The following is a 12,478-nucleotide window of genomic DNA, read 5'->3' on the forward strand; positions in this document are numbered from 1 at the left end:
GAATACCCCTGTACTACATCGACCACAAGGGAAGCCTAATCATATTTGACTGCAGGTTATAGTGTGTGTTGTTCTGACAGATGTTTGTGATGGGTTGTGCTCATCATCTTGTGGTGCATATCACCTCCCCCCTTCGCCCCTTCTGCTTTTTCGCTACTTCTCTCAGTCAGATTTTGTGGGCTTGCACACTATGTATGTAGGTCAGAGAGGAGATTTGGCCTACTCCACCAACACGGTGACACTAGTGCTTTTACACAGGAAAAATACAAACATGCTCTGCAGCTCAATTCTCACTTCACTATGTGCCAGCCAGATCATGCAGATAAATGTTTGCTTTGGGAAGAACCAGCTCGAAAGCAGCTGCATATGCTGCTAATTCAGCCAGCTTGGCCCACGTGCCAGCACTGATCAAACTAAATCCTGCATTAAGGCCTCATTCTGAAACACTGTGAATCTATCTTGCTTACAACTGACCAAAAGCGGTCTGAAAACAACTGATATAGGCTCCAGCGTACGTCCTCGGCCCTAATTAGGACAGGCGACATAGAAAATGTATGCATCATATATATACATAAATTGACAAATGTATGTAAATAATTGTTTCAATGATTTGAGCTCCAAGAGATGGGTACAATAACTGGTATTAGCTTGTGTCTAATGCTGCGTCTATTGACAGCCGTGAGGCAGTCGACATATTGTCAGGAAAAGGTGTCCAAAGGTGAAGTACACACTAAATTACCATCAGCCCATATAAATCCATCACGTGAAACGGCGAGCTGAACAGCTTGTTTACGCTTTGCTGCTCATTATTGAAAGCCTGAGCTGATGCAAGCTGAACTGAAGCGTGTTAAAGTAATAACTGCAACCAACACTAGTCTCAGACTGGAGCTATCGACTCAACATGGATTTCTCCCTGGAGTTCTGCACGCATCAATAAGCGGGTGGGCTGGAATTGATTTATTTGTCAATATGCTTAGGCTGCAGACGTGTAGCTTAGTCCAGGGACTACTTGAGTGAATTGATGCTTTTGAACTTCAACTGCAAGCTATTGAGCTAATGGCGTTGGGAATTTGATCCACGCGTCCTTTCTCTGATGGCTGAGAGACTAGGGAGCAATTTCCCCTCTGATATTTTATCTTCCCGAAAAACAAACGCTTTTATTCTCGTAAATGTCCTCTGTGTTCAACATTGCTTTGTTGTTAGTGAACGTTTAATTTACCTTACCAGCCTCACACAAATCATTGTTGATACATCGGCCTCTCTTCATTCCTTTTACAATGAATAGTGTTGGTATGTTGTGCTGTTGCCTTGGAAATAGAAAATAACAAATCAACTGCTCTTATAAATGCTTTAATTTTGGATATAATACCGGTAGCCCTTTGCAGCACAGTCACTTTAACATATCTGACATTAATATTCCACTTTTTCCGCCTTCCCTGTGCGTGTGTGCGTGTAGCTGAATTAAGGGACTACAATGAGACGGAGCATCCTCTAGGCTATCTGTCTGACTATTGCTTCATCCCCAACCCCCCACAAGACTTCCATAAAGAGGTTGCCAAACATCACCAGCAGCACAGGTAAATGCAGAACTTTGTCCTTGAAAACACTCCTTTGTGCTCAGATGAAGTACCTGTTCATAATCTAGGATATTTGCTCACCCTTTGCCACACTGCAGTGGGTTTTTTGATGAGATGACCATGCTAGATATTAGTTTTCTTACTCCATATAGTGATATTGTCCAGCACTTCGTTACCGATACCATTTTTGGCAGCAGCACAAATCATTGTTGATACATCGCCTCTCTTCATTCTTTTTACAATGAATAGTGTTGGTATGTTGTTCTGTTGCCTTGGAAATAGAAAATAACAAATCAACTGCTCTTATAAACGCTTTTATTTTGGATATAATACCGGTAGCCCTTTGCAGCACAGTCACTTTAACATATCAGCTCGCCTACGAACAAATAAGACAAGTTAGTCACCATAATTCACCATTAAAAATTCTATAAAACAATGCTGGAAACCTATGATTTTAAAGGTGCACATTTTTATGTGGCACAAACATCCATATAAGAACAAAGTCAAGTGCAACGTATACATTCAGCCAAATGATACTGGGCATAGTCACTTATTTGTGACTCTGACTGGTTCTTCATGAGCTATATATATATATATAAATACAAATTTTCTTACAATTAGAGTTTATATATATATTATTTTAATTGAAAGAAAATTTGCTTTGACCGATTTTGGACAAAAACTTCATCCTAAATTTTAAACTTTACACCTCAGTTTTGGAAAAGATTGCACTTTTTGTGTTTCTTCCCATTGAATAAAATAACAGAGCTTTATAGAATTATAGAATTATAATCCAATGTAAACCAAGTATTTCAAATGTTATTTATTTTTACATTAATTTTAAATAATAAAACAGGTTAATAAAAAATAATTATAAACATTTAAATATAGTATTTATATTTAAATATTTAAAATATGTTAAATACCGCAAATATTTCAATTAGCATTAGTTATGTTTAAATAACATATTTCAAATAGTCATTTTAAAAATACGTTATGATTTAAATATACCTTCTTAAATTTTAAGATTCATTCATTCATTTTCTACCACTTTTCCTCACGAAGGTCGCAGGGGGTACTGGAGCCTATCCCAGCTGTCTTCGGGTGATAGGCGGGGTACACCCTGGGCTGGTCCCAGGGCACATATAGACAAACAACCATTCAAACTCACATTCATACCTATGGACAATTTGGAGTGGCCAATTAACCTAGCATGTGGGAGGAAACTGGAGTACCCGGAGAAAACCCACGCATGCACGGGGAGAACATGCAAACTCCACACAGAGATGGCTGAGGGTGGAATTGAACCCTGGTCTCTTAGCTGTGAGGTCTACGTGCTAACCACTCGACCGCCGTCCAGCTCAAATTTTAAGATTTTCATTAAATAAGGTTTTTTTTTCATTTTTATTACACTTAAGGATAAAAAGGATCTAAGGATAAAAAGTGTTATGTAAAGGAGACACCTTACTCTCTCTCACAGGGCTTCGTAGTCAATGCAATTTGTATATTTACAATCCAAAGAAGTATTTTTTTGGATATATGGATGCGTGGAGCATGGCATCACTTGTGCACCGATATCATTATGGGCAGAAAAATTTATATCACTATGAACCGATATCAAATTTTTATGCCTATGTCAGTCGGACCTCCCTAAATGAAAATATGTTGCAGTACAAATAATTAATTCTGCCATGTTCAAACGCTCTCTCCCAGCCACTATTCCTGTCATTGCCTACTATTTTCTTTTATTTTACGCTCTACATCTGGTTCAAGCACACCTTTTCCCTATGTCTTCTTAGTGAACACATCCCTCCCGCTGCTCTACCGTCGCTGATCCTTGCCTTGTTTTTTTACTCTTTGTCTCCCCCCCCACCCCCTCTCTCTCTTTCTCTCTCCCAGTGGTCTATCTCCTGCCCAGTCGGAGTTTAATTATCTGAACACAGCACGCACGCTAGAGCTCTACGGGGTAGAGCTGCACTATGCAAGAGTAAGTAAGGTTTGATCTTCCTCTGTTAATGCCAGCTTGTGTGTGTGTGTTTATCTGTTTGTCCTGTTTTTTTTTATCCAAAGCAAAACCATATGGCCTCTTAGATTACCATTGTAGAATGTATGCCTCTTCCTCCATATATTTGTCTCTGTGATTAAAAAAACTGATTAAAAATGATCCATATCTATTACTATTTGCAGCACTGTGCATACATACGATGCCACCCACTTTTACTTCATCATGTATTTAGACAGGCTTATTAGTGGAACACAGGTGACTGTGGCTGCAGGCTATCCGTGCAATGCAGAAGTGACACACAATAATTGCAGGGTTGCCAAGTGATCAATTGTATTCATTCTGTCCATTCAGTGTTCTGGCTGATACAAATAGCAGTGGTTTATTCTTGAGCTGAATTTAGTCTAGTTACACATTGTAAAATGTTGGCTCCAAGGCTGAAATACTCGCTATCAAATACAGCATCATGACGCTGCCTTCAGGTTGTGTCCAATGTCAAGATAAAAAGCGAAAAGAGAATAGGCCATTAGGTGTTGGAATAGTCTTTTCATCTCAAGTGTGTCATAAGCAGTTGCTCGTGTTTTTCGCCAAGCGTATACATGCCATTTGTTTTTAAGGAAACATGAAAAAACAACAGTTTTTGGCCATCATCCACAATCTTTGTCAAACATGAGCACATTTTGCACTTTTCTATGCATTCTAAGGAAAGACAACGAGTTGTCACAACGAGTGTGAGTGAGTTAACAATGCACGTCATTAGGGCGTATTTATTTTGACTGCGGAACCCCCTAAGAAAACCTCTAACAACGTTGTATCGTTTATATACTACATCAACAGTACAGTATCGTGCTGTATTTTGATGATTAGAACATTACCAAAACCGTTGTGTTACTCCGCCAGCTAGGTTAATATACTAATCAATTGTGTAAATTGACATGGCATTGGCATTTTTTTGAGTGCTTTAGCATCAAAATAGGTACAGTGCATCCGGAAAGTATTCACAGCGCTTCACTTTTTCTACATTTTGTCATGTTACAGCCTCATTCCAAACTGAATTAAATTAATCTCTTACCTCAAAATTCTACACAAAATACTCCATTATGACAATGTGAAAAAAGGTTTTTTTGACATGTTTTGAATTTATTAAAAATAGAAAACAAAAATCACATTTACATAAGTATTCACAGCCTTTGCCATGAAGCTCAAAATTGAGCTCAGGTGCATCTTTTTTCCACTCATCATCCTTGAGATCTTTCTACAGCTTAATTGGAGTCCACCTGCAGTAAATTCAGTTGATTGGACATGATTTGGAAATATAATAACTGTCTATATAAGGTCCCACAGTTGACTGTGCATGTCAGAGCACAAACACCAAGCATGAAGTCAAAAGAACTGTCTGTAGACCTGCGAGACAGGATTGTCTTGAGGCACAAATCTGGGGAAGGATACAGAAAAATTTCTGCTGCTTTGAAGGTCCCAATGAGCACAGTGGCCTCCATTATTCGTAAATGGAAGACGTTTGGAACCACCAGGACTCTTCCTAGAGCTGGCCGGCCTTCTAAACTGAGCGATCGGGGAAGAAGGGCCTTAGTCAGGGAGGTGACCAAGGCCCCGATGGTCACTCTGTCAGAGCTCCAGCGTTCCTCTGTGGAGAGAGGAGAGCCTTCCAGAAGGACAACCATCTCTGCAGCAATCCACCAATCAGGCCTGTATGGCAGAGTGGCCAGACGAAAGCCACTTCTTAGTAAAAGGAACATGGCAGCCCGTCTGGAATTTGCCAAAAAGCACCTGAATGACTCTCAGACCATGAGAAACAAAATTCTCTGGTCTGATGAGACAAAGATTGAACTCTTTGGTGTGAATGCCAGGCGCCATGTTTGGAGGAAACCAGGCACTGCTCATCACCAGGCCAATACCATCCCTACAGTGAAGCATGGTGGTGGCAGCATCATGCTGTGGGGATGTTTTTCAGCAGCAGGAACTGGCAGACTAGTCAGGATAGAAGGAAAAATGAATGCAGCAATATATAGAGATATCCTGGATGAAAACCTGCTCCACAGCGCTCTTGACCTCAGTAGACTGGTCATGTACCTTGACCATATAGACAGTAGACATTAGCACACAGCCAAGATCTCAAAAGATTGGCTTCAGAACCACTCCGTGAATGTCCTGCAGTGGCCCAGCCAGAGTCCAGACTTGAATCTGATCGAACATCTCTGGAGAGATCTGAAAATGGCTGTGCACAGACGTCTCCCATCCAACCTGATGGAGCTTGAGACTTATTGCAAAGGAGAATGGGCACAACTGCCTAAAGATAGGTGTGCTAAACTTGTGGGATCATATTCAAAAAGACTTGAGGCTGTAATTGCTGCCAAAGGTGGATCAACAAAGTATTAAGCAAAGGCTGTGAATACTTATGTAAATGTGATTTTTTTGTTTTCTATTTTTAATAAATTCAAAACATGTCAAAAAAAACTTTTTTCACATTGTCATAATGGAGTATTTTGTGTAGAATATTGAGGTAAGAGATTAATTTAATTCAGTTTGGAATGAGGCTGTAACATGACAAAATGTAGAAAAAGTGAAGCGCTGTGGATACTTTCCGGATGCACTGTACCTCCCATGGAAGAGCATTGCTAGCTAGCTCATACTAACTCCTTTTCTCTTGGTAGAATGCATAGAAAAGGGAAAGAAATATGTGTTCCTCCCACCTGAATTATTTTTCTGTATTAGTTTTTTTGCTCAGTTATCTTTTATCCACCTTTTTCAGGACCAGAGCAACACAGAGATACTTATTGGGGTGATGTCCGCTGGCATTGTGATTTATAAGAACAGGGTACGGATCAACTATTTCCCATGGTGAGTACAGTTGGAAGTTGACATCACAGTGATTTTGATTCTTATTTTTGGAACTAATGATAATCCCATCAAGTATATTTGTTGTTGAAATAGAAGGAAGCTGGCGCACTGCTCTCTCAATGATACGAGCATGACAGATTTACCTACTTTCCAGCGACATTTATTCTTCTGCTAGATATTTGCTCCATGCTGCTTTTGTCAAGACACAGACAAGTAAATAAAGACATGCAGATCGACTGCAGAATAAGACTACCACAGAAGAAGACCGCAGTAGTATCATAACATTTACAGTAAATCACAGCTGAAAAGAAGTCCTCCTCATGTATCTAACAGGCATGCTACATTCAAGCATTCAGTTTGAGATGCTCTTTCATCTGCAGGCCAATACATTCAATTAGACTTTTTGGGCTCCAAGGTGAGCGCCTCTACTCGGAGTTCAGGCCAACAGCAGAACCTGCCAACTCTCAGTGAGTGGAAGCGTGTGGATAAGGGACAGGACTTGGTTAGAAAACTCAAATTCCTTTGATATATTAATTCTGGGCACTTCTTACTGTGAGCCTTTCCTGGCAGCTCCTCCTGACCAGTTCAGACTTTGCTCTTTTGGTCTATGCAGTTTAAGCTTCCCTTATACTAAGCTTCCCCCCCTTGTGTCCTTTCCTTTTACTGCACATTTTTAATGCACAGGCCGTTTTCGTGTTTGTGAAACTCTTCTGTTGTTGGCGGTTGTACTGTGGTAGTTTATAGCTCTTTATATTTTGGGTGTATATAAAAAGTAGACTCTCCAAAAAGTGCCCCCTAAAGTTACAGTTCAATATTTATGACATTTCTTTATTTGCATATGTTGGTATGGATATCACCCTACCACAACAATATTTATTGCATAGTTGCATGCATGACTGAAGACAGGCCTGTTTTCCGGTGGGGGAGGTTGCAATGTCAGGAAAAGTCTGAAACTGTGATGCAAAATGAAAACAAAACAAAAATGTTGTTCTTCTATGCTTCGATACCCAGATTATTCTGACAAAATTGGTCTTTTTGAAAACCATAACAACATCAGACCACAAAACAGGCCTGTGTTCAGTCATGCAAGCAATTATGAAATACATTTTTGGCATGGACGGAAGGATGGCGTTCACACCAACATCTGCTAATAAATCCATTTAAATGTAACTTTAGTGGCTACTTTTTTAATACACTCTTTTTACCAGGGTTGAAACAGGAACTACTCGAGTCCTTCCAGTACAATGCAATACCAACCTGCTGACTAAAACACAGCAAATTAGAAGACATTGAAGGCACTTCCCATGATAAGTGAATGATCGTTACTAAATTTTTGACTTTCCCGTACTTAGTCAATATAATCTTTGTGGCACCATTACATGGTTATAATAACTACAGATATAGTGATGATAAAATGAACCTTTGATTCTTTCTCTTTGGGCTTTTCCCTTCAGGGAACAGCAAGTCAATCTCCTCCATCCAACCCTGTCTTCTGCATCTGTCTCTCTCACACCAACTACCCTCATGTCCTTTTTCACTACATCCATAAACTGCCTCCTACCTGGCAGCATCCTTCTACCAATATTCCCTATCTCTCCTCTGGACATGTCCCAACCATCTCATTCTGGCCTCTTTGACTTTATCTCCAAGGCCTCTAACATGTAATGTCCCTCTGATGTACTCCTTCGTGATCCTATCCATCCTAGTCACTCCCAATGAGAAGCATCCTGGTCTCTGCTACCTCCAGTTCTGCTTCCCGTTATTAAAGATTTTCTTGATTGATGGTTTAATGATTGAAAAACCTGACAGGAATATCACAGTGATGAGTGTAATGAATGGCTCTGATATAAACTGTAATTTCATCCTGTAGAACAATTGTCAGTGGAAGTCATCATCAATGTGCTGTTTGCAAAAACACACAATTTCTGTTCCAGGAAGTACAGGAACAGTTGTTCGCTTTCGTCTCCTCAGCCATCACATATGTTAATTTGCTCGGGAAGCAACTACCAACTTCAAAGCAAGACACTCGGCCATAGGTATAGGAACAAATGACTCCACTAAATGCAGTTCCATAAAAAAATCAAGCAAAGTGTAGCAAAACGGCCAACAAATAAGGTACACTTAGATAGGCATGACTCATGCTTGCTCGGCCTGGGCACGTGTGTTTGTGTGTGCGTGCATTTATGTGCATGTGAAATATATTTAGCAGGGAGTGATGAGTCACAGCAGCCACAGAGCTCTAGGAAGGGATTATGTTACTCCGTGCGGCTCATCAGCACACCTCTTACTGTGTGCGCGCGTCTGCTTTAAACATAATGTTACAACATGACTGCTTCCGTAGCTGCAAGATGAGATGATAGATTGATGTGCAAAGGAACCAATGGGGAACCGCATACTCCACAGCTATGTAGGCCGAAAATATAATGCACAAATGTCATTTATGGTTATTATTTATAGTTACAGTCAAACCTTGTACAGCATTGGTCGTATCGTTCTGCGGACTGTCCTGTCTTTATGGCACACTGTTCTTCAGCAGATATCTGCAGCTGTGTGTTGGCCGGACGGCATGTTATGTCCCCACTTGATGTCTTTCCCTGCCCAATCAGGCTTGACAAAGTTGTCCATAATAGCAAATAGCACAGACAGGAACGTGAGGTGCATTCATGGACACCGGGGTCACACACCCCCGGAACCCACTTTTTAGTTGAGAATCACGATGTTGTATTGTAACTTTTTATTTTCTGTGGGACCAGTCACACATTTTGTGGTCATACACACACACACACACACACCAAAAAAAAAACTACTCGTGACCGCTTTGACTGACTTTATTTTAAGAACTCTGAAACCTGATGTGGCCTGCAGTGTCGCATTGATCCAAATTGGACACACTTGACTTCTTCCTTGGCCCGTGTTCCACCAAAACTTTCAAAAGCATACTTTGTATGTTAATTTTACTAGCGTTTAAACTAAAAAACTTTAAACTGAAACCCATTGTCTTTTTACAGCTAAAACTAATCATTTTTTCTTGTTTTCAGGTTGAAAATAGTGAAAATCTCCTTCAAGTGCAAACAGTTCTTCATTCAGTTGAGAAGAGAGGCGGTAAGTGCACACCAGCACAAATGTATAAGGTGTGTTTTGCACTTAGGACACAGGCTACTGTCCCCTGCTGGTGTGGAGCGGTGTTACATTTTAAGGCAACGGAGAGCATTTGTGAAAGCTACAATGGATGTACATCAGAAAATTACATATGTCGTAGGATTGCACGTATTCTTTTGCCTCTGTCTTGCCTCTAATCTCTGGAGCTTATTAACTCTTAACACTTTTTTCATGTTTCTCTCAAACAAGAACCTGCTTCTTATTACACAGACACACGCACACACATCCCGAGTGGTAGTCCTAAAGGTTTCCCTCTTCTTGCACTCAGACTGAGACCCGTGAGACACTGCTTGGTTTCAACATGGTAAACTATCGGGCCTGCAAGAACCTGTGGAAGGCCTGCGTGGAACACCACACCTTCTTCAGACTGGAACGACCCATCCCGCCACAGAAGAACTTCTTCTCCCATTATTTCAGCCTGGGTTCAAAGTTTAGATACTGGTATGAGGCACAATCCAAAGTGATTTACTGTCAGCGTTTGACATATGGACTTTAGCGTTTAGCATTATCTGAAACACATTTGTTTCAGAAACTTGCACTTGCTGAATTATTCATGGTTAACCCAAAACCAATAGTTCAATAACGTATTTATGTTCCAACCTGCAAAATAGGACTTTTGTTTTTGCTACAAGTCATGAGACATTTTTTCTCCCGTCACTGTATAGAGTGCGTCAGATGTTCTTTAGTTTTTTTTGACAGTGCATTGACTCTCTGTATCTCCCTGGATGTTCTATCTGTAGTGGGAGGACGGAGGTACAGTCTGTACAGTATGGAAAGGAGAAAGGCATCAAGGACAGAGTGTTTGCCAGGTAACCATCATGTCCTTCTTAGGGTTCTATACCAACCCTCAGATATTGTTTATATTTTTGGCCTTTGTGCCAGTGCTACTGCAGCAAAACCGATGCTCTGCTCTGTGCAGATCTCCCAGCAAGCCTCTGGCCAGGAAGCTGGTGGGTGGAACGGACTGGGAGACGGTGAGCAGGAACAGCCTATCAGATGAGAGACTGGAGACTCAGAGCCTACCCACCCGCTCACCGCCCGGAACACCCAACCAGTAAGTTTCAATCAGTTTCAACATTAATACTAGATGATCTTTCTTTTTTAGACCTTCTTTCTTACACATTTTGTTGAGTTCAGTCACGTGACGCGTGTGCTATCTCCACAACACGACTTCATGCTGCAAGAGACATCTCTCAAACCAATAAAAAAACCTCTGAAGACGGGGCTTATGTTTGCTTTAGTGAAGCTTTCACAGACTGGGTGCGGTGTAAGTGTAACATACAAAAAAATATGCAATTCATATCTATTAATATGCAGTAATAGTTTGTTAATCACAATTAGTAAAGGAGTATAGGAGACTCGTGTGCTGCTGTAAATTGGTGTCCATAGGGGAGCTGAGAGGCAGGTGGACAGGAAGTGATGTTGAGTTTCAGCTTGGTGTGGTTTACAGCTGCACTAGCAGCCCATATTTTTATTTCTTACAACGTGCCTGTTGTGTCTCACTGAACAATACAGCAACATTACTGACACCACAGATATTTGAATATATAAATATTGGCATATTTATAGAACACTGCTGAGTTTCCAAATGTAGTCAAAGATACAGTACATTTCAGGAACATTTGTGACCTCTATTTAAGTGCTTTGTACGCATAGACACTCATAAAGATGAAAGTTTCCTGAGGCACAAACTTTTTAGAGTGCCAATGTCATGTTTATGAACTTTTTCAGACCTTGTTTGTCGTATCTAGCTTGTTTTATTGAGGGGGAAAAACATCATGGCGGGAAGAGCGCTCAATCTGATGTCACTAAAACAATCATTTATGGGAAGATGTCTCACTTAAACCTTTTTATCCATAGCTTTTTAACTGTTGGTTTACCATACATTTGGATTTATTTCATTATGCCATTTCAGCATTTTTAAACAACCCACGTAAAATTTCTTCCCTTTTGGCACGTCTACACATCCACATTTTGTCTTTTTTTTCTTGAAATTTGTTTGTATTAAAATGAATATTTGTCAGTGAATAACAACAACAATTGGACAAATAATGGGGCGTTCAATATCAGTGCAGACGGCAACCGCGTGGTTAGCTCGCAGGCCTCACAGCGAGGAGACGCGAGTTCAATTCCACCCTCAGCCATCTCTGTGTGGAGTTTGCATGTTCTCCCCATGCATGTGTGGGTTTTCTCCAGGTACTCCGGTTTCCTCCCCCATTCCAAAAACATGCTAGGTTAATTGGCCGCTCCAAATTGTCCATAGGTATGAATGTGGGTGGGAATGGTTGTTTGTCTATATGTGCCCTGGGATTGGCTGGCCACGAGTCCAGGGTTTCATTCTTTAGCGCTTTGTGTGTGTCTGTTAGGAATTCGCTGTTTACACAAGACGGCACGCGGCTACGCCCGTCGTCTGTCGGCCACCTGGTTGATCATGTGATACACACATCGCCCAGCCTGCCTGTCTTCTCCTCCAATCACAAGTCGGCCTCCTCCACGCAAGCCAACAGTATCAGCTTGGACTCCACACCGTAAGTGCCACACCCACAGAGACAAATTGTCAAATAAAATGAAAACCCAAACTTTTCTGTTCTGTTTAAAAAAATACCTCACCCCTGTCTGACTTGTGCTTTGCTGAGTTGACTGTCTGTGGCCTCCCCCAGCACCTCCACGCCCTCTCCTAGCCTAGTGACATTTAGCTTTTTGGAAAGATGAGGCCTTTGTAAAAACACTTGTAAAATGTGCTCTCAGTGGGTAGAAGGGTGGAGTGGTTGAAGTGTAACTCGACTGGAAATTTCTACGTGCCTTATTATGTTTGAACAATATAAAGTGTCTCGTCAATTATTTAAGTTCTGCAATAGTGTTTCACAGGAGCGGCACGGCC

The 12,478-nt window shown here is 40.9% G+C and overlaps 1 protein-coding gene across 3 annotated transcripts in view; it reads left to right on the forward strand.

Annotated features, from left to right (window-relative positions):
- Positions 1–12,478, forward strand: part of ptpn4a (protein tyrosine phosphatase non-receptor type 4a) — a 69,885-nt gene that overhangs the window by 43,496 nt on the left and 13,911 nt on the right. For all 3 annotated transcript variants that reach the window (XR_009131609.2, XM_058081462.2, XM_058081461.2), the window contains exons 8-15: positions 1,457–1,577; positions 3,477–3,564; positions 6,350–6,438; positions 9,477–9,540; positions 9,866–10,038; positions 10,338–10,406; positions 10,517–10,651; positions 11,964–12,125. Coding sequence is in view for 2 of the 3 variants with exons in the window: in XM_058081462.2 (XP_057937445.2) it covers positions 1,457–1,577; positions 3,477–3,564; positions 6,350–6,438; positions 9,477–9,540; positions 9,866–10,038; positions 10,338–10,406; positions 10,517–10,651; positions 11,964–12,125 (901 nt within the window). In the remaining variant the exon portion in view is untranslated. The remainder of the gene's footprint in view (positions 1–1,456; positions 1,578–3,476; positions 3,565–6,349; positions 6,439–9,476; positions 9,541–9,865; positions 10,039–10,337; positions 10,407–10,516; positions 10,652–11,963; positions 12,126–12,478) is intronic.

This window comes from Doryrhamphus excisus, linkage group LG12, assembly GCF_037039965.1.
Source record: "Doryrhamphus excisus strain RoL-2023G ecotype Guam linkage group LG12, RoL_Dexc_Guam_v1.1, whole genome shotgun sequence".
NCBI classification, from domain to species: Eukaryota; Metazoa; Chordata; class Actinopteri; order Syngnathiformes; family Syngnathidae; genus Doryrhamphus; species Doryrhamphus excisus.